Genomic DNA, 25,802 nt, shown 5'->3' with positions numbered 1-25,802 from the left:
CAAATGCCGGTCATCTCCATGAGGAGAGAAGAGCACCAGGCAGCCTCATATTTATGACTATAATGACTATTAAAATCACAACGCTGATGTTAAATTAAAATATAAGCACGGCATGGGGTTAACAGTAAAACATCTAAGAGAAAGTGTTGTTCACCAGTGTTCACCAAATTATGTAACCATGTAGTTGAAGTAGGTGCTGTTGTCACCCACATCCCAACACCAGTCCTAACTCTAACTTCAACCATCATTACAGCCTACATGCATAATTTGATGGTCAGAGATTTTGGTGTTAAGCCCATTTTATACTTCTGCATAGAGTATACCATGTAGCTTATGGATAGAGGTGCAAACTACCACCGTTGCCTGACACGCACCTCCACAAAAATGTAACAATGCATAAATTCTATGTGGACCGCAAGCATTGTGATTGGTCAGCTAGTACCCCTCCCTCAGGAAAAAAAATCCACAATATATAGCACTGCATTTCCTCATATGGGTCATTCCACCGAATCGGTCCTATTTCTGTCCCCAGGTCATTATATGTATAAAAATAAACTTGTTCTTAAAACAAGAAAACTAACTCTAAAATACATTTTATTATTGAGCAAAGTGTCCTGCATGGTAATCTAACACCAAATTTAAACTAAATATTATAAAATATTATTTTATTAATAAAAACTACACAGAACACTGAAAAATAATATTTTTATCTGTCCCTGCTCTCTATCTCTATACTTTACCTTTAAATATAAAGCAAACTATTCTGTAGATATCTGTATTGCATTTTCGTGTGGGTTCATATCCCATCTTTGCTTTAAATTTTTTGTATTATTGAGAAGTCATAAACTTCATTGTGGCCCCTTGTAGAATCTAATGAGAACAAGGTTATTATTGCACTACAGAGTCTCACTTCGGCACTGACCTTTAATGGTTCCCGTTCCTGCAGGTCAGAAGAGCCGTCACTGCCTTTGTACTCTCTCTGGTCGATGGTCGAATAGCCATCTAATGAGAAAGAAAGAAAAGAGAGAAGTGATCGTGTTGTTACAGTCAGTGTGTCAACACCCTCAGCATAGCTTCTTCAAACAAGCAGCAGCAGATCCTTCGGCCGGAGCTCTCCTGCATGTGCCGCGTACTCGCATCAATTCTTACGCATCCGGCTGAGATGTTTGTGATGTGTGTGAGCGTGGTGTTGGTTTGTGTATGTGCAGGTGGACGGTTCTTCACTTTCTTAACCCACTCAAGCAGAACCTCGTCTCCAGCCTCTGTCCAATTATTGTCAGTCAGGCTTGGAGACGACGCTGGCGCAGTGGAGAAGATCAGAGAGACTGCGGCGTAATAAAGAGGTGCTCGCAAACGCTTTTGTTCAAATCTCTATTGACCCAAAGCATAACAAACACGTTACACCGCAGGCATCTTATTAAGAGAGGGGTTGTGCAGACAGCATTGGAAGGAAACAGGAAGGAATTCAAACGTAGTTAAATTACTTTTAAACCTAAAAACATTCCCTTTACAGTACTGATGTTGGGGAAACACTACTGGGGGATATTAGAGGGATTATGTTCTCGTATTCCCACGAAACCACATTAGTTTGTTGGGTATTTTTAGTTTTTTAGAGCATGTAAGCATCTACTTACCTGGACCGAGTTCATCCATAGGTATCATATCACCACTGCTACACCCTCTGCTGCCTGCAAACATTTTACAGGCTCGATTTTTTAAGACAATGAGACACAAACTCATTTAAAAAGCAATGGTCTGGGTTCAGTACAAGTTAAGTTCACAAATAAAAAAATGTTAGACCTTTCCATTAGTTTGCAAAAAAGTTGTGTTTAAAATAAAGTACTTGCAATGGAAGTCTGGGGGTAAGGCATATAGACAAGTATAAAAAGGACTTTTTAAAGGAATAGTCTACTCATTTTCAATATTAAACTATGTTATTACCTTAACTAAGAATTGTTGATACATCCCTCTATCATCTGTGTGCGTGCATGTAAGCGCTGGAGCGTGCTGCGACACTTCGATAGCATTTAGCTTAGCCCCATTCATTCAATGGTATCAAACAGAGATAAAGTTAGAAGTGACCAAACACATCAACGTTTTTCCTATTTAAGACGAGTAGTTATACGAGCATGTTTGGTGGTACAAAATAAAACGTAGCGCTTTTATAAGCGGATTTAAAAGAGGAACTATATATGGCGGAATAGCACTTTTGGGAGTACTTCAACTCACCTGAAAAGTCCGCTCCCCTTCTCCCTTTCATAATGGGAGAGGGAGGGTGTTACTGCGCCGAGTCGAAGTACTCCCAAAAGTGCTGTTCCACCATACAATATAGTTCCTCTTTTAAATCCGCTTAGAAAAGCGCTAGGTTTTATTTTGTACCACCAAACTTGCTCGTATAACTACTCGTCTTAAATAGGAAAACCGTTGATGTGTTTGTTCACTTCTAACTTTATCTCTGTTTGATACCATTGAATGAATGGGGCTAAGCTAAATGCTATCGAAGTGTCGCAGCGCGCTACAGCGCTTACGTGCACGCACACAGATGATAGAGGGATGTATCAACAATTCTTAGTTAAGGTAATAACATAGTTTAATATTGAAAATGAGTAGACTATTCCTTTTTAAGTATTAGGGTCAATGATTTGACGTTCATTATTTTGTGTCTGTATGGTTTAATTAAATGTAAAAGGGTTAAAATTTCAAAATAGATTTGCAGATTCCATGCATACATTGTCTTTTTTGAGGACCAAGTCTAAAATTTCTGATTTTATTTAATTTTGAAAGAATATTTGGGGGATATTTGCAAAAATGTCAATGTGATGTAACCGGTCTGTGTCAATTGGTGTAACTATTATTTTTTTTAATGAAAATATAAATATATTCATAAAAAATGTGGAATAAAATATAATCATCTAGTTGATTTTTTTTACATAAATGTTTACATAAATTTGTCAAAGATTATTTAGAAAACAAAGCTGTTTTCAGGATATGTCAGGACAAATATAACAAAAACGCATACAAATTTACATTCAGAAATAACTAATAAAGTGAATTTTTTATAGTAACGCTTACATGCCATCAAGGTGGATACAATATTTAATATTTCTCATTCTTTGGCACATTTGGCGGTTACACCATTCGACATTTTCAGATCCATTCAGTCTTAACTTTCATAAAAATGGTGCAAATGTAATTTTTTATTGCATAAAATTAACATAAATACACTATGTGGGTTGAAATAAACCTGATGCATGCTTTTAAAACAAGTTTTTTTTTTTCTCATCTTGCCAAATCGTTTTTGTCACTGTCAATTATATTATTTAATTATAATTACAGCTGGCAAACAATTGAGGGAGGAGTTCAAATTATTACCAAACATAGTTTCAGGAGCTTAATGTCTACTAAGGTAACCAGATTTTATAAATGAAAAGCGGGGACATTTTCTAGTTCAATGATCAAAAGATTGAAATCTTATTTCTATGAATAAAATACGGGAACAGAACACCAAAAAAAACGAGACTGTCCCCGGAAAACAGGAACACCTGGGGGCGTATTACAGAAAAGTCCTAACTTTAAAATCTTATCTTAACTGTTTGGTAACCATGGTAATTTCAGTTAGGACCTCATTTAAGACAAAAGCTATTACAGAATGATGTTCCTAAATGCATTATCTTATCTTAACTGCAGATAGGAAAGTGGTATTACAGAAACATCCTAACTTGACAAAACATCCTAAAAACGGTCTTAACTTTAGGGTAACCTCACAGGTGTCCTAACTTAAAACTTTAATGATAGCCAGCTGAAACAATCACATTATGATAGAGCTGCGGGAGAGTGACATTACATTTTTAACAAAGTGGAGGATGAAAAACATCAATGTTTGTTTTTGGATTACTCTTTGAATGTTTTTTTACCTTCACACATTCACATAATCACAATGTTTCTCACTACTGGAGCGGTCTTTCAATTTATGTCATCCCTCATTATTAAAAAACAGTTATCTTATCCGATGATGGGATTATAGTGAATACAGTACATACTTGACTCAGCATCTATTTCTTGTCATGTCTCTATCAAATGTTGAAATGTACAATAGTATCCTAGCACTAAGGAAGAATAATTTTTTTAATTTGTGTAAGTCACATTTGCTTAATGTTTAAATTGAATGGTAACTGATAGATGATGTGCTAAAACACTAATACAAAAAACACAGACTATAATTACTATGAATTTAATAAAATGTATTTTTCTGGCCCATTGAAATAAAAAGGACAATTCTTTTGTTTACTGTAGCAGCAGCTCACGCATTGCTGGTTGCTTGGTAACAGACATGACAGTTGATAGCCGAACATGATTAAGCAATTTGGGATTTCCTAACTAGAGATGAGATAAGATTTGTTGAAATAAGATGAGAATCCTAAATCAATTTAAGATTTGCTTCTGTAATATGAATTTGTGAAAAATCTTAACTTAACACATCATATCTTAAGTTAAGACCTAAGATAGAAAGTTTCTGTAATACGCCCCCTGGTCACCTTAACCTGTACTGAACCCAAAACAGTCCTTTAAGCTGATACTGCTTTACATGAAATACTTTTAGGATCTAGCTTAGTTTAGATGACTTCAAACATGGAATGAAGTGGTACTGATGGACGACGTGATCGAATGTATTGTAGTCATGGGCATCCACACCAACAGCAAAAATAAAACCAGTCAAGCAAATAAAGCCAAAGCTGTCATGCTAACTCCTCTCTCAATGAGATGTGTTGTGCTCGGGTGGACGGATGGGACTCTTTATGGCAACACTGCAGTAATTTCCTATCACTTGAATAATAGGCTGCTATACCAAGGCCCATTAATCTGCTGTCTGATCCGCATAAATCAATCGGTATCATATGAACAGCTCAAATGACCGATTAAAGCACAGGAGATGAAAGCGACTGCACATAGCAGCGAAGCAACGGGGGTGAGAGATCAAGCGTTGTGTTATGTGTTAAAACACAGAAAGTGGTGGAGTTTAAAACATAACATATTATGCTCGCCAAGGTGCACCTGAACCTCCAGAGGTCCCCTGAGCACCCGGATTTATCTCTGGTTGGTGTCTTACGCTAACCTTGGTTCTTTTCCATCAAGGGGAGTGTTGTGTCATCGTAGCCTGGCTTGCAGCTCTTGGACCCTTTGGGAGTGCCGCTTGCTAGGGGCTGAAAATAGTACAGAATCAAAGATGATGTCTGTATAGAGATACATTTAAACTGAACTACATTCACAGAAAAATCTTGAATGGTTTCTTACAAATTATAACAATATGGCTTAAGTATTTTATTCTAAGGATATCTTGTATATTTTAAGTCTTCTGAAATGTTTTGCTCTACCTGGAAATGTGTTTTACTCCAGCCATCCTTTGTCAGGGTATTTCTCAGGTCCTTATAGCTCCAGACCGTCTGTAGTACATGGGAGGCAGCTTTAGTCTCCCGTGCTGACTGGCTGCAGTACATAAACACACAAGGGAAAGAGTTCAGAGCACCGTGGAATAAATCTCCCCTCGAACAACCCAATGTCACGAAGACTCAAATCTCTAACCCCTATGGCCAAAGATTTCTCTCGTTTGACTTCATTAACTTTCTCTGTGATCCTCACTTAATTACCAGGAGCCTAAACTTCAAAGCCACATCTCCAGAGTCAGAGAGAGAGAGAGAGAGAGAGAGAGAGAGAGAGAGAGAGAGAGAGAGAGAGAGAGAGAGAGAGAGAGAGAGAGAGAGAGAGAGAGAGAGAGAGAGAGAGAGAGAGAGAGAGAGAGAGAGAGATGCGGGCCATTCAGCCACACTTCAGGCAGGCATGTACTAGTTTATAAAGTCAATCTCTCACATTTTATGGATTTAGTTTTGAACAAACTCACACCCAGGCAGATATACTACATAAATGATGTAAAGTTTTAAATGAGGTCACATGTAGAAAGATTCAAGGAGGTTTGTTTTACATGGCTTTCCCTCCAGAGATTGGTGCTGCTTTTGATATCTACAGCACTTTATTTAATATTCAGTTTTTCACATGCATTTATTAAAGATGACATGTGTTGATAAAAATAAGTCACTTCAAAGAGCACCATGTTGGTGTTTTTCTAGTTAAGGCGGAACCAAAGAAAATATCAAAAAACCTGTTGCTCAGTTCTCACAGAATTTAACAAGCCTTAAAGGAATAGTTAACTAAAAATTATGTCTAAGTTGAGTAAAATGTTGAAAAACGGTGGTGTTTTCCTTTAAGAACTAACAACAGGCATAAGGCCAGATTTACTAAAAACTGCAAATTAGTGTGACATTAGCATGCAATTTCCAAAAAATGCAGATTTTAAGGCACAGGTTAAATAACACAGATTAAAAAATTTAATTTCCATAATGATCAATGTAATCTACCAAGAGCAGCTTAAATTAGCATAGGTTTAAAGGAAAACACCACAATTTTTCAATAATTTACTATGTTCTTACCTCAATTTAGATTAATTTATACATACATATCTTTTATCAATGCGTGCATTTAATCTTTGTTTAGCGCATCATGAATGTGTTAGCATTTAGCCTAGCCCCATTCATTCCTTAGGATCCAAACAGGGATGAATTAAGAAGCCACCAAACACTTCCATGTTTCCCCATTTAAAGACTGTTACATGAGTAATTATATATGGTAGTATGGTGGCACAAAATAAAATGTGGCGATTTTTTAAGCATATGAAAAATTTTAACTATATTGTATGGCGGAATAGCACTTAGTTTGCAGCACTTTGACCTCGGGCGCAGTAATATTGACGGAAGTTTGAGCGAGAGGGGGAGTATTCAGGAGTGATGATGTTACTGTGCGCTGAGGTCGAAGTGCTGCAAATTAAGTGCTCTTCCGCCACACAATATAGTTCTCATTTTTTATCCTCTTAAAAAATCACCATGTTTTATTTTGTGCCACCATATTTACTTGTGTAACTACTCATTTAACAGTCTTTAAATAGGGAAAACATAGAAGTGTTTGGTGGCTTCTAAATTCATCCCTGTTTGGATCCTAAGGAATGAATGGGGCTAGGCTAACTGCTAACCCATTCACGGCGTGCTGTACAAAGATTATGTGCATGCATTGAAAAAAGATAGCTATGTATTAATTCATCTAAGTAGAGGTAAGAACATAGTAAAATATAAAAAAACTGTGGTGTTTTCCTTTAAGACATGCTTTTTATGTGTTATGGAATAACGCAAATACCAGTAAACTGACGAGCACAAATCTTAGTAAATTGCATTGCGGGATTCATTTAAAATACTCTCCTCCAATAAATGTTGTTTATAAAAGGAAAACTCCTACAAATGCATATGCAATAAGAAGCCCACACCTAATTTAAATCATGACAGTAGTTTTTTTAACGGCAAAAAAGGTGTTCGCGAAACCTGTTATTAAGTCTGGCCCTAGTCTACAAAGCTAAATGTTTACAAGTAAGAATATAGTTGAAGCTAGGGAAAGATAAACAACAATAGAATGTTTAACAAAAGTAAAACTGTTTAAAGTTAGGGTGTCCTGTGTCTTTCATCATAATCTTGTTTTTTCTTTATCCATTTCCTACCTGGTCCTATTGATGGCCACTAGTTTGTCAATAGCTTGAGCAGTAATGAGGGAGCGGGCGTTTTCAGAACTGTCAGTGATGATCTCATGGATGGTGTTGAGAATGGCCACCACCGTATCTTCCTCTAGGTTTTTGGCTGGCCGCTGCTGGCCACTGGGCAGGTTGCTAACCAAATCCCTCATGGCGTAACTCCCTGGAGAGAAAATAACAGAAGAATAAGAGATACAACTTTAGAAATAACAAAACAAGGCGAAGACACACCGAAAACTGTGCTATTCCGTAAACAGATTTGTTTAATACATTTTCTGTATTCTAATGGTTTACTGTCATTAGTAATATTGACTGTCTTATTTGGGTAAACGTAATAATAAAACCTAATAGTTTATCTTCAATCAGCTAGACTTGTATGACTTCCTTCTTTTTATAGAGCACAAAAGGAGTGTCCTTGAAGAATTACTTTCCTTGCAATTTCACTGAACGGGAACTGTTAGTCCAGCATCAAAATGGATTTTGAAGCACCATAAAGTGTAATAAAAAAGTCTTCGGCACTCAAGAAAAATATACAAAAACTGTCACTGGGGCATTGCACAGGGTACCTTTTATCCGAGAATGTTAAGTTATACGATAGACTGAAATTCAGTGTGTTAGACATTTTTCCCTCAGAAGAAAGTATATACAACAAAATTTTTTTGGATGAACTGTTTCTTTACACAAAAAGTAGTGGTAAGCTTTGATGTGCGGTTCTTGCCTATCAGGTCTTTGTTGCGGCGATCGATGGACAGGTTCCTCAATGCAATGGCCACAGCTCGCACGACCTTATCCGAGTCAGAGCGCAAGAGCTCCACGAGGATCGGCAGACCCTTTTCCTTACGCACAGTCGCCCGGATATAGTTGGACCACTGCAGAAATAACAAAACAAAAAAAGCAGTTTGAAACAAATTATGGTTAATACATTCTTGTGCATTTAAAGGAGCATTTCACCCGTAGAAACATTAATCTTTATTGAAAGTGTGTCTTATTTGTAGTCGAAATGTAACATACTTTTAGAATTTGGGGCCTATTTGACCGAGAAAATGGGTGTTTGTAGTCTCACCCCCTCAACAAAGATATTGCACTTCCTTCTTTCAATGATGCAAAATGATGATTTTTACATCATTGAAAGAAAGAAGTGAAACACTGAAATCTGTATTTCTCCTGTCTCAGCGGAAACTGAGGAAATGATGCATGACCATTCAAAAACATGACTGGGGTTCTAACAATACAAAGCTTAATGCAAATGGGTGAAGTGTCCCTTTAAGTCAGTGAAAAAGTAAAGCTAAAGTTTTTTATTGGTGATTTACTATACATAAAATCATCCTGTAAAAAACATTCTGTGAAAATATCATCTTGATTTATTTAATATTGACTGAGTTAATACCATGCCAAAGATCGAAATCAATGAATTAAATCAAACTTTAATGTTCCTAATCTCAATTTGATAATGAGACTTTAGTCTGGATTTCACAGACACGGTCACAAATCCTTCCTCAGACAAGGCAAACATTACAGAATGTAAATCAGTTAATTCACATTTCACCCTTTTAAGATTTACCTTCATATTTCACAAAAAATTAAGGCGCAGCAATACCAATTTATGGCCACTAGGAGGAGTTAGTAGGCTTTGGAACATTTACTTAATGGTACACAAGGCAAAAACACATTTGCAAAAAATAAATTAAGAAATAAACCTCTCAAATCCTCTTATAGACCACAGCCACGAAATGTCCGTCTCCCTACGGCAAGGGATTGCGATGTGTTTGGGACTTGTGTGCATGTGTGTGGCCAAGCATAGAGATGAGGTCTGAGGTGGTGTTACCGCACAGAGAAGCTATCTGCTTATGCATGACTGCACTTGAGGTCATAAGCTGCTCCAGGAGGCACGGAGCAGGAAGCAAGGTGCTGCTGGTGCAGTTTAATGGGATTTACTCCTGTAATAGGTATGGGGGAATGTGTTCATTAGGAGCACTTCCTCTTGAAGTGCTTTTGCCACAAGAAGCACAGAGAGCCCCACCTGCCACCGTGATGCTTAACATCACAATTATACTGAGAGGAAATAGGATGTTTTGGCTAGGAAGTGGATTGCAAGCAGGCGCAAACCCCACATGAATTACAAATATAAAGTTATAAGAATTTACTTGAAGAGAGGAATTGATTTGTATAATGCACTTTAGAAGGCATAAGGGTCTTATCTAGTGAAACGATTGTCATTTTTGACAATAAAAATAACAAATATACACTTTTAAAGCACAACTTCTCGTCTAGATCCGGTCCAGCGACTTAACGTAAATTCGTAGTGATGTAGGGAGGTCACGTGTTACATATATAAAACGCACATTTGCGGACCATTGTAAACAATAAACTGACACAAAGACATTAATTAGTATCAGTTGACATACAACAACGCAGGAACGATCCTCTTTTAACACACTTGTAAACACTGGGGCGGAGTTTCGCGTTCGTCCTCTGTGACCTCTTGACGTCATGACGTATTGTGTGGGGTCACGCTGACGCATCACGACCGGATCTGGACGAGAAGTTGTGCTTTAAAAGTGTATATTTGTTATTTTTATTGTCAAAAATGACAATCGTTTTGCTAGATAAGACCCTTATGCCTCGTTTGGGATCGTTTATAGTCCTTTGAAACTCCGTTGAAAAAAACTGTTAAGTGTTGAGTTAAGTATTAAATGTTGGGCTCTATTAAAGTCCATTAAAATGAGAAAAATCCTGCAATGTTTTCCTCAAAAAACATTATTTCTTCCCAACTGAACAAAGAAAGACATCAACATTTTGGATGACATGGGGGTGAGTAAATTATCTGGATTTTTCTTTTAAGAAAATGGAATATTCCTTTAAATCGTTACTAAGGTTATATATACCTCACAAAAACCGGACGAATCCCTTTAAATATATCATTTGATCGATGTCTTGAGATGTGGTAACCGTAGTTTAAGTGGAATAATGGACTCTGGGCCATTGAATTATTGAAAAATAATGCACACGACGCCACAACGCAAACAACGGCCCGGAGTCAATTATTCCTTACTTATTACTGTTATCGAAAGAGAAATGCAGACTTACCAGAACTGTTTCTTTTTATGTCCAAGTTATTTTTGCCCTTTATAGCTTTTATTAGATAGGACAGAGGAGAGAAGACAGAAATCATGTGCAAGAGCCAGGAGTCGTACTCGGGTCGCCCGAAATGCTATTGCACAGTATGTCAAAACACAGCCCACTTGACTATTGGCTCGGATGTCATCATGTAATTATCTGATGCTGTTATTCTCTATATGCAGTGACTTACTGTCCACTGTCCAGCGCTGAGGTTCTGCAGAGCCCCGGCTGCTGCTTCTAAAGTGTTATAGTTCTGGCTTTCTGTAAGCAAGGACAGGTAAAGACGAACCACCTCTGGCTGATAGAGTAATTCAAAACCTGCAAACAAACAGATTTACAATCGAATTAGAAAAAACAGCATGGCATAACACAGAGAAGCACACACAGATTTTGATTGATTTCCTCTCATCAATGTTGTGTCTCACCTGCGAAATGAAAAGTGGACAAAATAACAGGGCTGGACAAATGCATGATTATCAGGACAGAAAATCAAAGACAGAAAATCAAAAAAACTCCACTTTTACAGCTACAGTAAGCAGTGCAATAGACAAAATGTCACAAAGTGACCAACAGCCTGATGGAAGCTCGACCGCTTGATAGCACCACAATCTCAAACCCATGAAATCAGAAAGTATACCAGTATACGTGACTTGAGGTCAGTTATTCAGTAGATTCTTTCTGCAGATTTTGGGTCAGCACAAAGTTATTTCGAACTAAAGTTGGAGACGTTTGCAGCGCATTGAATAATTAGCTCTAGAAATGCTAAATGAACCGGCAGAAGTGCTGACGTACGGATCACTGCGTGCTGTTCCTGGGATTTGCTTGCATGGTTTTTCGGAACGTTGTTCGCTTGTCTGATGCTGTGATTTCTCACAAATTAGGATTTGAAGACTGAATTGGATCTGCTGCAGTGTTGAGAATTGCAGAATATTGAGCGTTACTGAACAAACAAGCATATCAAAAAACTTTGATTGTTTATTCAACACATTTTTTGTAGGAGATACTGACTGTATACTGACATTGTAATCGAGTTATTTGCAGACAGCGGCAGGATCTATTGCTGAGCTCCAGTTAACACATCATTCGCTCTTAGGAGAAACATATGATGAATCTTAAAAATCATGCAACTATATCACTGCGGTTTATGAGCTAAACACAGAGTCTACATTGTGATAATGAGCCTCTCTCCATCGATTACAGGGTTTCCCGCAGCACTTTTCAGTTCGGGCGGCCCACCTAAGCTGGGATACCCTACCACCTTAACTAGGTCATCAAAAAAAAAATTTGCTGCACAAAAGGCCGTCAAGTGCATCTCGGAGAATAGCGTGGAGGCACTTCACATGGCCGAAATGAGAGAAAGACATGGTCCGTCACTGTTTGGAGGATAACTAGCCTGTTGATAAAACATTTAATTCATTAATAATCTAGTATGTGTTCATTTTCTGTCATAGTTTCTTCAAAATTGAGTTGTTTGAGTTCAAGAGTGTTTTTAATAAAAATATTTTCATCATGACATTTACGCCCCACCCCTTTGATTGTCACGCCCCCGGCCCGCCCACCTGCACAACCCTACCACCTTAACTGACAAATTTTCTGCGGGAAACCCTGGATTAAGATCACACCAAGTGACATGCATAACAAAAAATGGGAAATAATATTAAAGGTGCAGTGTGTGATTTTAGCGGCATCTAGTGGTGAGACTGTAAACTGCAACCAACCACTCAGTCCACCACTTACCCCTCCCTTTCGAAGCGCATAGAGAAGCTACAGTAGCCAATATAGGATAAACATGTCGTCGTCTGAGACAACGTAGTGATGAAACAAGTTTGTGGAGCAGTTTGTCAATTAGGGGCTACTATGGGGGTGCAAAATGGCGACTTCCATGTAAGGGGTCTCATTAATAAAAGAACATAATGGTTAATTATACAAGGTCTTTTTGTGGTCCCGGTTGTGATTAATTATATGAACAATTTTAAGACATGGTAAAGGGGTTTATTATTTATTTATTTATATATTTTATGCTACCGTTTTGTGATGTTTTTCTTTTTAGTGTTGTTTCTTATTGTCTATTATATGTATGAGGAACTGTCTGAACTTGTTTACTGAAACCTAATTTACCTACGGGAACTTGAGCTTTATACACCACTGATAATATAGTTATGTATATTATATTGCATTTCGGTCAATAGATCCTCCTAAAATTTACACACAGCACCTTCAACACATCAAAAATCTCAACAGTGGCAGCTCGTGACTGCTTTTCTGAAGGGCGCAAATTCAAAATAAGTGTTCAGAGTGTCATGTGTGTTGCTTGTGTTTTCAAAATATGTATTTGTTGCGTCATGTGAACCATGTGCATCACGTGTTTTGTCAAAAAAGTGCCTGCTGCACACGCGTAAAACCGTTTATGATAAAAGAGACCCTCACATTAACAACATACACGCAAGACACTTATACATGAGATTATGCGAGTATCTGGCAAACGCAAGCGTCTTTTTTTATCATAAACCCTTTATGCTGCGTTTACACCAACCGCGGTAGAGGCGTGAAGCTCGAGTGATTTCAACGTTAAGTCAATGTGAAGATGCGTTGACGCGCGTCAGGACGTCCCGCGGCGCGGAAGAGGAGTTTGGCGCGGAAGACGCGTTACCGCCTCTCTCGCGCGAAAGGCGCAAATTGAGCGTTGTGCGCGGTGCGCTCGGTAAGTGCGAATGGGGCTTTTTGCACATCTTGCAGTTCACGCGAATTTGCGGCTGACGCCCGAGTTGAAAAATTTGAACTTTGGCGGAATTTCGCGCCGCGTTAACCAATCAGGAGCCTGCTTGCTGCTGTGGTGGCAACCCCGCCTGGAGTCACTCATTCAACCAACGCTTGATATTGTCCATAAGCAGTCACCCGGAGCTATACGACACAAGTTCTTATTTCTATAGAGAACACATGAATAAAAAGGACCTCGCTTGGAAGAGTGTCAGTGAGGACATTGGGCAACCTGGTAATTGTAATACACACTTCACTTTTGGGTCACGTGACGTTTATCGACCCACACCTTTTATTTTCCCCCTATAGTAAGGTTACCAAATACAAACTGGTAACTCTCTCGATAAATGCACATTAACATCAGTCATTTTGCTAACAGACAACCGCATAGCACAAGAAGCGGAGTTTGCCTCTGACACGCGTCAAATGCTTGCTTTTTCCGCGCGTCTACTCCGCTTTACACGCGTGAATGCATCCAAAATGTTCAAGCGGCAAACCACGCGCGGTAGACGCGATTTTGACGCGATTTTGACGCCCGAAACGCGGTTGGTGTTAACTCAGCATTAGACGCGTCTGCAGCAGGCACTTATTTTGACAAGACACGTGATGCACATAGGTTCACTCGACGCACAGAACACATATTTTGAAATTACAAACCACACACATGTTGTGACGAACTTCGCATCAAGCGCCCTCAAAAAAAGAAGTCACCGGCCGCCACTGAACCTCAATATTATTGGCTTTTAACTATACAATTTCTATTTTGTAAGGAAATTTTACACTGAATTTTACAACCAGTCGCACATGTGCGACCAGTAAATTTGACCTTATTTTCTGATGTGACAGTGATTTTGAAACAGCACATTGTACTTTCTGCATCTACCATCAAAGTAGGGGTGGGCGATATGACCAAAATCTTCTATCACGATAGGATTAATTTTATATCATGATAACGATATGTATCACGGTAGAGTTTTTTATGTTTTAATAAGGTTTAAATCTTTAATACCATAGAAATGTTCATAATTCTCACAAAAAACATATACAAGCATAGAAAGAAGATAAAAACAAACAAAACTCAAGCTCTCTGAAGATACACAGTCAATAAGAATGATAATAAATAATTATGCATGTATGTATAGGCCTATATATATTTTTATTCAAGGTAGAAAAGTGATTTAATCAGGAGCGAGAGATTTTTTTCTCAATGCTGTTTGATTAACACGAGTGACAGACAGGAGCAAAATTAGGTAACTTCCCCTTTAAGACCAAAGTCCGGATCCAATACACTGTTACACATGCGCTTTCTCTTTTAGCTGTTTACTTTCTCTTAAGACCTTACTGGTCGTGTTTATGATGATGCTTGCAAAGACGGGAATTTTGACGCATATGTGTATTTAAGGCCAATAAAGCGGGAAAAATGCTCACGAGCTTAATAAGCAGAGGTCGCGCGACTTGCGCGCTCCTCACAGACAGAAAGAGCAGCGGTTGCGCGACTTGTCCGCTCCTGACACACAGAAAGAACGCACGCATACAGATCTGTTGTCTGTGTTTCAATGGCTTAAAATAACTTGTTTTAAAACTGCAGTGCTTAAATACGTGTACAAACGTTACGTTTTCGCGACCACACGCACAGGAGCGTGACGTGGGCACGTAACCTCGATAGAAACGATAGTCCAAAATCTCTACCGGTTGACAAATTTCTACCGGTTAATTTTGTCTACCGGTTTATCGCCCACCCCTACATCAAAGTATGTATTATTAATAAAGTGGAAATTTTTAGAAATGCGATTATTTGGTTAGCATGTTAATTTACAGTGTGTGACCCTAATTTTTTTGGTTGCGCCCCTAAAATTTTCAGTTGGGGGCCACTGTGCTTCTCGTAAAAAAAGTTAGTCTGGAGCCTTGATTCCACTGAGACAAACACGAGTTATGTGCTGTGGTTGAACAGGCCATCTTCTCTTTCACTGCCACGTCAAGACAAGGAGGTCATGGGAACTTCAAAGAAACTTGAGCATTGATCTTTACGCAAAAGCAGCACCAAGTTTATATTGAAGTGTAGTGCAGATAAAGAAAAGCTGACATCCTATTGCATTTACGCTTATGTGGGACTGTATTACAATATCTCAGAAAGTGCTTGGCCCATCTGTGCTTCCTAATGCTGCATCTACAGTACAAAACTTTTAATTTAGGGAGGAGTGGCCTGCTGGATGTGGGCCTGGCCTAGAATCGCTCACTATAGGATTTTATTTCTGTCAGACTGGCGGTTTATATAAGAGAATGACTGTCTTCGCCTTCTCAGTTTCCACACACTCACAGCCTCAATTACCATTTAAAGCTATTTTAAGTCTTTCTTCTCCACACCACTTAAAAATTCATCTTGAGTGAGTGAAAAAGACTTCAGAGGACCTATAAGAGAGAGGTCATGTGTGGATTAGCTTTGTAAATGCATGCGTTTACTCCAGTACTGCACTTTTATAACACTTGGCAGCAAAGCTTTTTGTCAGAAGCCATACATCACTATAGTCATTCACATGGAGTGCTGTATCGCTTCTGTTTGACAATAACAACTTTCTCTTGCATCTTTGTCAAAACCCCCAAAAATGTTTGATTTTTTTTTCGGAAAAATGTCTATGTGCTAGTTTAACTCAAAGCACTCAATGCACAGCAAATGTAGCAATTTAAAGACTTTTGTCTTGTGGGAGACTGCTGACAGATACATCACTGCAAATGAAGATTTCTTTAGGTAAAACTGACACTTGTGATAAACTTGCAATTGCAAATCACATTATGACAGCCCTTGAAATACGAAAATCTATGAGACCACGTTCCCTTTTGCTCAGCTCTTGGAGGCCGGATTTGTCTCAGGCAGAGATGTAGTTACGAAACTGCAAATTGTAAGCTGTGATTCAGGATTAGTTGCCAAAAAAAAATTCTTCCTTTAAAAAGGATCAGAACAGAAAAAATGTACCATGCTCTGCAAATATCATCAATTTATATTGGAACCCAAAGTCAATTATATGAACAAAATTAAGGTTGAAGAAGAAGAAATGCTGTCACTTCACACGTACACCATAGAAACAGATATATGCTACCCGTGATGCACAATTGTATGAACATAATCCCAAGGAAAGAAAGAAAAATGAGAACAGTATGTTTTAGGAAGAGTACACTAGCAAGAAGTTGACTAAAAGTAGGTCACTAGAAAGTAGAGGTAAAATGAGTGAGTGACACCAAGCAATAAGCATGGAGAGACAGCTGTACTGACTCACAATTGCGATGACAACGTTGCCTGTGAAACCCATCATCCTACATAATGTAAAATATAACTGTGATTTATTTAATATTGAATGAGTAAGGTCATGTCAAAGATTGAAATCAATGTGACTGAAACCAAACTTTGATACTCTTAATCTCAGACATCAGGGTGGATTTTACAAACAGGGCCACAACTGGTTTAAAGGGACAGTTCACCCAAAAATAAAAATTTTGTCATCATTTACTCACTCTCATGTTGTTAAACACCTGTATACATTTCTTGGTCCTGATGAACACAAAAGAAGATATTTTGAGGAATGTTTAACACCAAATTGATCAAAGACCCCATTGACTTCCATAGTATTCTGTGTTCATACTATGGAAGTCAGTGGTGCCTCTGATGGGTTTGGTTACAAACATTTCTAAAAATATCATACTTCGTGTCTATCAGAACAAAGAAATGTATAGCTTTGTAACAACACAAGAGTGAGTAAATGATGACAAAATTTAAATTTTTTGGTGAACTATCCCTTTAAAGGGGACATGTCACAATAATTTTTTAAGATGTCAAATAAATCTTTGGTGTCCCCAGAGTACACATGTGAAGTTTTAGCTCAAAATATCATATAGATAATTTATTATAGCATGTTAAAATTGGCACTTTGTAGGTGTATGCAAAAATGTGCCGTTTTGGGTGTGTCCTTTAAAATGCAAATGAGCTGATGAAGTGCAAACACTGATTGCAATGATGGTGGTTTGATGCAATTCAAACTCAAGTGTGCTGTGAACTATTTTCTCTCTTGTTTTTTCTCTCTGCACTAAATGGCAGTGCTGCGGTTGGATAGTGCAGATTAAGGGGTGGTATTATTATAATAAGAGCTCCTTATGACATCATAACGAGCCAATTTTCAATAACCTATTTTTTCATGTGCTTGTAGAGAATGGGTTACCAAAAGTAAGTTACTGGGTTGATCTTTTTCACATTTTCTAGATTGATAAAAGCCCTGGGAACCCAATTATGGAGCTTAAACATGGAAAAAGTCAGATTTTCATGCCATGGCCCCTTTAAATGATTTCCTCACTGGCTGCAATTAAAAGCAGTTCGACACAAGTGTGGAGAATAAATCAAACACTTCATCATTCGTCATATTTTCTTTCATACATTTCCATCGATAACCTCAAACAGGACATTTAAAAGCCCTCTTACAGCAGCAAATCTAAACAACTAAATGAGGTAATAAATAATGAAAAATGTTGCCCTACAACAGTCATAAGCACTTACATCTGCAGGAGTTTGTTTCAAATGAGAAAGCCAATACAAAGCCAAACCTATCAATCGTAATACGTAAATACAGAAGATAAGAAAGGATGGATTGTTTTCCATCTCCCCCGAGGTGACCCCTGAGGGAAAACAAGCCACGTCAACTCGAGCAGTCTTGAATGACAGTCTATAGAGTCCACAGAATAGAGTTCACACTTTTTCTTTATGTGATGGCTTGTAAGTTGAATCCAAAAAGTTGCAGGAAGTTGGCTTAGATTGTTAAAAGGTGTTATTTGCCTTTGCACCAAATGACAAAACATCACAGCATCTGTGCACACAAGGGCCGCCCATGGAGACAGGAACTGGGATTTTCTTTAGGGAACCAACAAAGCACCTTTTTTTCATTCTTATCCTGAATCCCTCCACAGGCCATTTGGACAGAATGGACAAGCATGTCAAATCTTCTGATTTCCTCTAGAATTGCCTCTTTATAAATTGAAAGCCTCTGGCTAGCTCCTGAAATGCTTTGGTTCATTCCTGAAAGTGGCCTCTCTCTTGTGCTCTGGCTGGCCAAATCCCACTGTGACATCCCATAGGCTGCTGAATCTAGCTTGTCACTGCTCACCCGAGGAAGTCTTTTTGCTTTTCACTTTTCCTCAGTGGTCCATATTAAGCAAGTGTCAATCTTCAGTTTCAAAAAGAGATTTTTACTCTAACCTTCCATTGCAAAACCCCATATTTATTAACTTTTCTATGTCAATAATATTGAATTTGCACCGATAAACAAGCAGATACTATCGTAACCGGCACAGGCGTAACACATCAGTATGGACAGGAGTAATGCACTAAACATTTATTTATTCATACAGTTTTTTGGGGTTGATTTTAATCTCAATGGGCTTTTGAGTGAGGCAGGATGTTTATTTGAGACATTACGTTTGCCAAGAATAAGTTTTTAACAGATGTGATCTAAACCTTTAGCTGCCTATTAGAGATTTGTTACATGTCAGAGAAAGTAGAGGAATGTCATCGCAGCTATCCATGTTTATATCCGGAAATAGTGGTTGGGCACACACTGGCATGACCGAGAACCAAAATGTGAAAGCAAAGAAAGGGCCAGCTGAAATAATATATCCATATTCCTTAATCTCATACCATGGTGATTTAATAAAGAATCCTGACAAAGTAAATTTGTCAAAAAGGTACGCTGTGAATTGGCAAGAATCTAACAATACGTATCATGATACAGGGGTTGCGATGCAATATGTTGCGATACACTGTGATACTGTAAAGCAAGACGATATAATGGGATATAACTTTTTTTAGGAATATAATAGGATATCATTTTAAGAAAAGCTGTTATTGAGAACACACCACCATAGACAGAGACAAGAATAATGTTATATAGTAGACATAGACTGATTAATCGGTTTTGCCTATTAATCGGCACCAATAGTTCCATTGGTGGAACAATCGGATATTGGCAAAAAAATCCATGCCGATAGTTTTTCTGAATGCGTCCATTGCTTCGTATTATTATGAAGTAATTAATTTGCAGAATAGATGCTGTATTAGCAGTGAAAGCAGGAACCTACTTTTATTGTCAAGGCTGAAAGGACAATAATATTAGTAGTACGTCAAACAGTTACACAAAAATACACACAACAACTTACAAACAACTTACATGAATCTTTTTAAAATAACAAAATATTGTGATGCTCGCATGTATCAATATTTTCTTATGTCCCTATTGTATAAATACATTAGTTATCAAAATAACATAACCTGTATGTTAATTACAACAGATCAAGTTTTTATTTGGGAAATTGAATTGAATGATTACATTACTAAAGATCCAAAGGTCAAAGATCAGGTCAGATCACTGTAATCCTTTAAACAAATACCTACAAGTAGTAGTAGTAGTAGTAGATCTGTAGAGATGTGTGCGTATGTGTGGTAAAAGGAGACGAGAAAGCTGTTTTGTGTGTAAATTAGGTAGAGCCGACAATCGTCCAGTAGCACTCTAATACAACAATCGCCATCATCACCCTGACAACCATCCATCCACACTTAATAAGCTCTTCATTATTACACTTAAAAAGAACTTGACAGAGAAAAAGTGACAAGATAAAGAGAACATAAATACGTTCTAAAAATCGGATTCATAGAGAGAATTATTGACAAACCTCCAAAGTGCAACGTATTTGAAAAGGCCTACATAATAGAGAGTAAACAGCAAGACATCTAGGTTTTAGAACAGAGCATCTGCATCTTTCCTGTGTCTTTCCAAGCAATACTGAGAGGCTGAGCACTGCACAAAGCATGCTGGGAAAAAACCCTCTCCGCCTCTCTGGAACCCTTTATGTTAAATGGGTTGTCCAGACTATGCTACGTTTTACCATTTACAAACAAAAGGCTAACGGGTTTCACCTTGAGCATGGGCTCATTACACTTTCTCACAGACAGAAATGGCAGTGCATTGAAAAACAAACAGCATGCAGAACACACAGCAAAGTTCACCGAAAAATTATAATTCAGTCATTTTATGATAAACACGAAGGCAGATATTTTAAGGAATGTTTGTAACAAAACCAATAATGAGCCCCATAATGCTGCGTTTGACACCAGCCGCGGTAGAGGCATCAAGCGTGAGTGATTTCAATGGTAAGTCAATGTAAAGATGCGTGTCTGGAGGGCTCGCGGCGCGAATGAGGCATTTAGCGAGGCGCGGTAGACACGATTCCGCCCCATTGGCGCGAATTAAGTGTTGCCGTGGCTTTGGCGGAAAAACCAACCTGATCTCACAAAGTTCCGTGGGATAGTCAAGGAATTTTTTGCTCATTTTTCTGTGGCATTCTCACGGATCTCCGCATTTTTCCGTGACCCTGCTACGGACTGTCTTTTTCCGTGGCATTCTCACGGATTGGTTACTCAACTGCTTTTTCCTATTTTCAAACCATTTTCGCTTCGGTTTAGGGTTAGATTTGGTGTTTGCGTGAGTATGTCACTTTAACTATTGGTTTATACTACTTTTTCTGATTTATTCTTTTACATTTTCTAAACTTTAAACAATTGTCACCTGGCGTTGGGGTTAGAGTTGGGTTTGGGTAAGGATGTCATTTCATGTAAATCTAACCCTAAACCGAAGCGAAAATGGTACGAAAATAGGACAAAACTGTTTAGTAACCAATCCGTGAGAATGCCACGGAAAAAGACAGTCCGTAGCAGGGCCACAGAAAAATGCGGAGATCCGTGAGAATGCTACGGAAAAATGAGCAAAAAATTCCGTGACTATCCCACGAAAATTCATGAGATCAGGCTGGGAAAAACATGCCACGTTAACCAATCAGGAGATTGCTCTAGTAGTGACGTGATTACAGCGAGTAGAGTCACAGAAGCCCTTCCCATGACGCAAATTTCTGCGTGAATCTCTCGATGACTAGAATTTTACGCGCGAATGAAGTGAGTAAACTCAAACTGTTCAAGCGGCAAACTAGGCGTGGTACACGCGAATTAGACGCCTTAAACGCAGCTGGTGTGAAGCCACGGTAAGACTACTATGAAAAGTGAATGGGGATCATGAACAGTTTAGTTCTTCAAATATCTTCCTCCGTGTTCATCAAAATAAAATACCAGGCGTAAAAACCTGACAGAGATTACAGTATGAAGGATAGAGGTGGTATGCATACTTATTTTGTATCAGGAAGAACCAGACAGACTGATGCATACAGGCCAAAATCACAATGTAGTAAATTGTGTCTTTGGTATAATAAACAGTTTTTTCTGAATTTTCCACAGAAAAATATTGTTTTAAAATCATCATTTGACAGTCATCTCACACAGGATTAGAATAAACATGGAGTTTCAATGGAACACGACAAAAAGCTACTGCACTGTTTGAACAAGTTGTCATGAATTCTGTGGACTGCTTCTGTCAGTATTTGATGATATGAATACTGTCCATGCAACTGTCCATGCCCAACCTACTCTCTCTCTCTCTCTCTCTCTCTCTCTCTCTCTCTCAGGCTGATACACTCTTTCAGTCTTCTAGCTGCACAGTGTCTTTGTTAGGCTTGTTTGAGTCATTGCTGGGATGCCGGCAGCAGATGATATGTCTGATCTGCTTTGCCTGGGGAAAGATGTCCCATTGCAGGCTTAATGTCATATCCCATTCTTCACAACCCACCTTCCTTCTGTCTGGTGCTCTAGCACGTGATAAATAATCACACGCTCTCAGTTTCCTTCCCTCACCTGCTCCAAATCTTCCTCTCTGGCACTTCATCTCGCATCCACAAGCCTCTGACGCCTCATTCTTCATCGGCACAAAAAACCTGCCCGGTGCGTGCCACCACAAATTACAAACTCGAGAATAAAGTGCGGCCCTCACGGACACATCACACACTCTTATGATTAGTAAATGACAGTTTTGCGAAACAGGAAACAATAAACTCTGGCAGCTCTTTGTGTGGACGCCAATGAAGGCCTTCCTAGTAATCTGCGTCTAATTGCATTCGTGTATGTGTGTGTGAAGCATCTCTCTGAGAAACAGAAACATCCTCTTCTGGCTGAAAAGCAGTGCACAACGGCCCCAATGGGAGGGTAAATCTCACTCTATTCCCTCCCGGTAGTTTAATTCAGCCCTGTAATTATTGTATAAGCCATTAGGCCAGTGAAGTATGGGTTGCTGTATCATGTACATGCGCGGGATAATAATGCAGATGGATGAATGCATAGCTCCTCTTTTGCTCGGCCAGACTCTATTGAAAGATAACTCAACAGGAATACTAATAAACATAAATGCTATTAATTAGCACTTGTTGAATAGAAACTAAACAACCCCCAAACAAGCATTTGGCAGATACGGTTATACAGTGGATGAACACTCATTTTATACAGAGGTTATACACTGGATGAATATATGTAAATATATATGTACATATATATGTATGCAACTTATTCCAATGAGATTAAACTTCTGAGTTTACTGTCTACCCAAGGTCTGGTTTGGGTCATGTCGGTTCAGGTTATCTTTTTCATCGAGTTTAGTAACACTTCGGAGTGGGAGGGATTATAGGCGTGTCGTTATATTTGCGCTGCCTACTGCTGTGACATCATACAAGTGAGAGCTTTGTTGTACATTCCCATACATTCATTTATTTCTCAGTGCACTACAAAATTAAAATTGACCACCACAAGTAGATGTTTGCACATCACGTTAATCACTACCTCTGTCTCACATGACACACACAACTGCATTTAAGCATATATGCGGACGTGCGTGTTTTGCGAAAGTGCCGCCACAAACTGCAAGTCTGGAAAAAACTTTTATGGTGTTCCTGATTCTCAACCTGTGGATGTTTTAATCGCTAAAAGGGAGTTTTGTATCAGAGCACAAATGATAACATGTTTGATCGAGACAGCGCAAGCTAACATGAAGGTAAAAGCTAATCTTTTACATTATAGGAAGATGATTCAGTGACAGCAGTGGTTCTGAAACTGGGGGCTGCGGGATGGTGCCAGGGGGGCCCAGTTTTATGACATTTTATAAAATACATTCATTTATCATGAATTCTGTGTAATTAAACCTAAAAAAAGATAAAAATAAGGCTACTAACCAACAGCAGTACTTTGTATAACTTAATATGTTTTGTTTAATTAAAATGTTACATTTTAGATTTTTAGTTTTTCGTCATAAATTTTCTTTGAGAGGGCCCACGAAGGACTGCACCATACACAAGGGGGGCCGCACGCGGAAAAAGTTTGAGAACCACTGATCTACAGTGTTTTCGAGTCACGTTTAGGTATCAGCTCGGGGTCGCTTGGAACCCCAACCGAGGTGGTACAAAAAAAAGTATTGGGTAATATGTACTACACCCAGTGGAAAAGCCCCCAAAAGTAAGCTGACCCGACCCAAAACAAACCAAACTGTAAGGGTACTATGCAATGGAAAAGCACCATTAGAGGAGATTACTAATCACAAAGAGCACGTAAACAGCATGGGGAACAAGTGTACGTTAATATATCACTTTACAGGGGTGTCTTATAATGCCTCGCAGCACCATGCCACATTAAAGCTGATGATCTGTTGTTGATCATAAGCTGTGCTGCTTGCTGTGGTAAAATAGAATCAATATTGTCAGCAGTAGGTGTGATAATGATTGTCTGGCTATGGGACGCCGATGCCAACTTTCTTTCACAGACTGGCACCCTAATCACTGGCATCACTTTCTCTGGCACACACCCAAAAAAACACAGGCAGGATGTGTACATATCCGCGTGTTGATGTCTTTAGAGGAACTAGGTTTCTTTAAAAGCTTACCAAGACCACCTAATGAGTATTAATGTAAGCCATCTCCACGTGTGTCTTCAACTTGTCTGTGATGATCAGAGGCTCCAGTCATCTTCGGGCGATATGTGTGTTATGCTCTTATTCCACTCTCGGGAGCGTGTGATTTCTAACATGGGGAAAAGAAGCAGTAATGGAAAGATGCCGTGAAGGGCAGATGGGATATGATGACAGAGTGCTGTTTGTGTGAATGTCTGGGTGCTACATTCCACATGGGCGGAGAAATGGGGAGATGAGTAGAAGATGGAGGCACGATGCTACTCTGCCCATGACTGGGGTGGGATGCTGTGGTTCCTGCTTCATGCGTTATTTAGTTATACCGTGGCGCCAGCAGGGATTCATTCCCAGAGAACAGATAAAAAAATACTGTACTTTGAATTTACAAGTTGCTTTGAATAAAAGCGCCTGTCAGTACTGTAAATATAAATGATTGGTAACAAAACTGCAGCTTACTAAAGACAATAAAGAGAATTAATTATATCCTCATATCTGGGTTACTACTTTATTTTCATGCATAACTTCCACATATAAACTACTTTGGTATCCGCTCTGCCCCACTGCAAGTGTACACAAGCAATGCTAATGTTGAAACCGATTATATTACATCAAAGCTAAAATCTGCAACTCTTGCCTCTCTATCACCATATAAAAAGATAAAATTGCAAATTACTTTACGTACTTGCATGCAAATCTGCTCCGTTTGTAATTTTTTTATAAGCTTATCATTGTGAATTGCAGTAAGGTAAGAAGACTGAATATTGGTTTATGTACTAGCTCAAAAAAAGATTTTTGTTTATTTTTTACCATAATAGTGAAGAAATGTAGCTTTCAAGGTCCACTATGAAGATTTTTAGAGGCATCTAGTGGTGAGACTGTGAATTGCAACCAACGGCTCAGTCCACAGCTCCCCCCTCCCTTTCGAAACGCATAGTGAAGCTACGGCAGCCTCCACAGGACAAACATGCCAACATTTTCAGACAATATGGTGATAAAACACCCTCTATAACAGTTTGTCCATTTAGGGCTACTGTAGAAACATGGTGGTGCAAAATGGCGGCTTCCACGTAAGGGGTCCCGCGATGTATGTAGATAAAAACTGTTCTTGTTAAGGCCGGTGACACACTGGCTGCGTGGCGTAAGCGTGGCGTTTCAGTTGCATGTCAGTTGCGTGGCGGCTGCATCGTGTTTTCTGTGTCTTTATACACCATAATCGTGCCTGATGCGTCGCTGGCGTGCTGCTGCTGCTATAAGTGACATAGAGGGAGGCCACCGCCGACAGACCAGGCATAAATATAAAGCCTACTGATAAAGGACACCGTCAACAGTATTGACGGCAAAATAGACTATGTATTACAAGTGCAATATTTGAAAATCAATATATTTATTTATGTATTTTACATATTTATTTAATTACATTTATATCTGAATTTATCTCA

The 25,802-nt window shown here is 38.8% G+C and overlaps 1 protein-coding gene across 12 annotated transcripts in view; it reads right to left on the bottom strand.

Moving 5' to 3' along the window:
• arvcfb (ARVCF delta catenin family member b) overlaps window positions 1-25,802 on the bottom strand; it is a 282,072-nt gene that overhangs the window by 4,359 nt on the left and 251,911 nt on the right. For 10 of the 12 annotated variants that reach the window (XM_065250329.2, XM_065250334.2, XM_065250330.2 and 7 more), the window contains 7 exons: window positions 10,935-11,062; window positions 8,343-8,493; window positions 7,595-7,787; window positions 5,373-5,484; window positions 5,114-5,201; window positions 1,635-1,688; window positions 923-1,002 (listed from right to left, as the gene is read on the bottom strand). In XM_065250329.2, the coding sequence (XP_065106401.1) occupies window positions 923-1,002; window positions 1,635-1,688; window positions 5,114-5,201; window positions 5,373-5,484; window positions 7,595-7,787; window positions 8,343-8,493; window positions 10,935-11,062 (806 nt within the window). The remainder of the gene's footprint in view (window positions 1-922; window positions 1,003-1,634; window positions 1,689-5,113; window positions 5,202-5,372; window positions 5,485-7,594; window positions 7,788-8,342; window positions 8,494-10,934; window positions 11,063-25,802) is intronic. The other 2 variants (XM_065250337.2, XM_065250333.2) reach the window with 1 other exon arrangement.

This window comes from Paramisgurnus dabryanus, chromosome 5 (genome assembly GCF_030506205.2).
Source record: "Paramisgurnus dabryanus chromosome 5, PD_genome_1.1, whole genome shotgun sequence".
In the NCBI taxonomy this organism is placed as follows: domain Eukaryota; kingdom Metazoa; phylum Chordata; class Actinopteri; order Cypriniformes; family Cobitidae; genus Paramisgurnus; species Paramisgurnus dabryanus.
The sequence above is the reverse complement of the archived record's forward strand: the minus strand, read 5'-3'. Positions and strand labels throughout refer to the sequence as shown.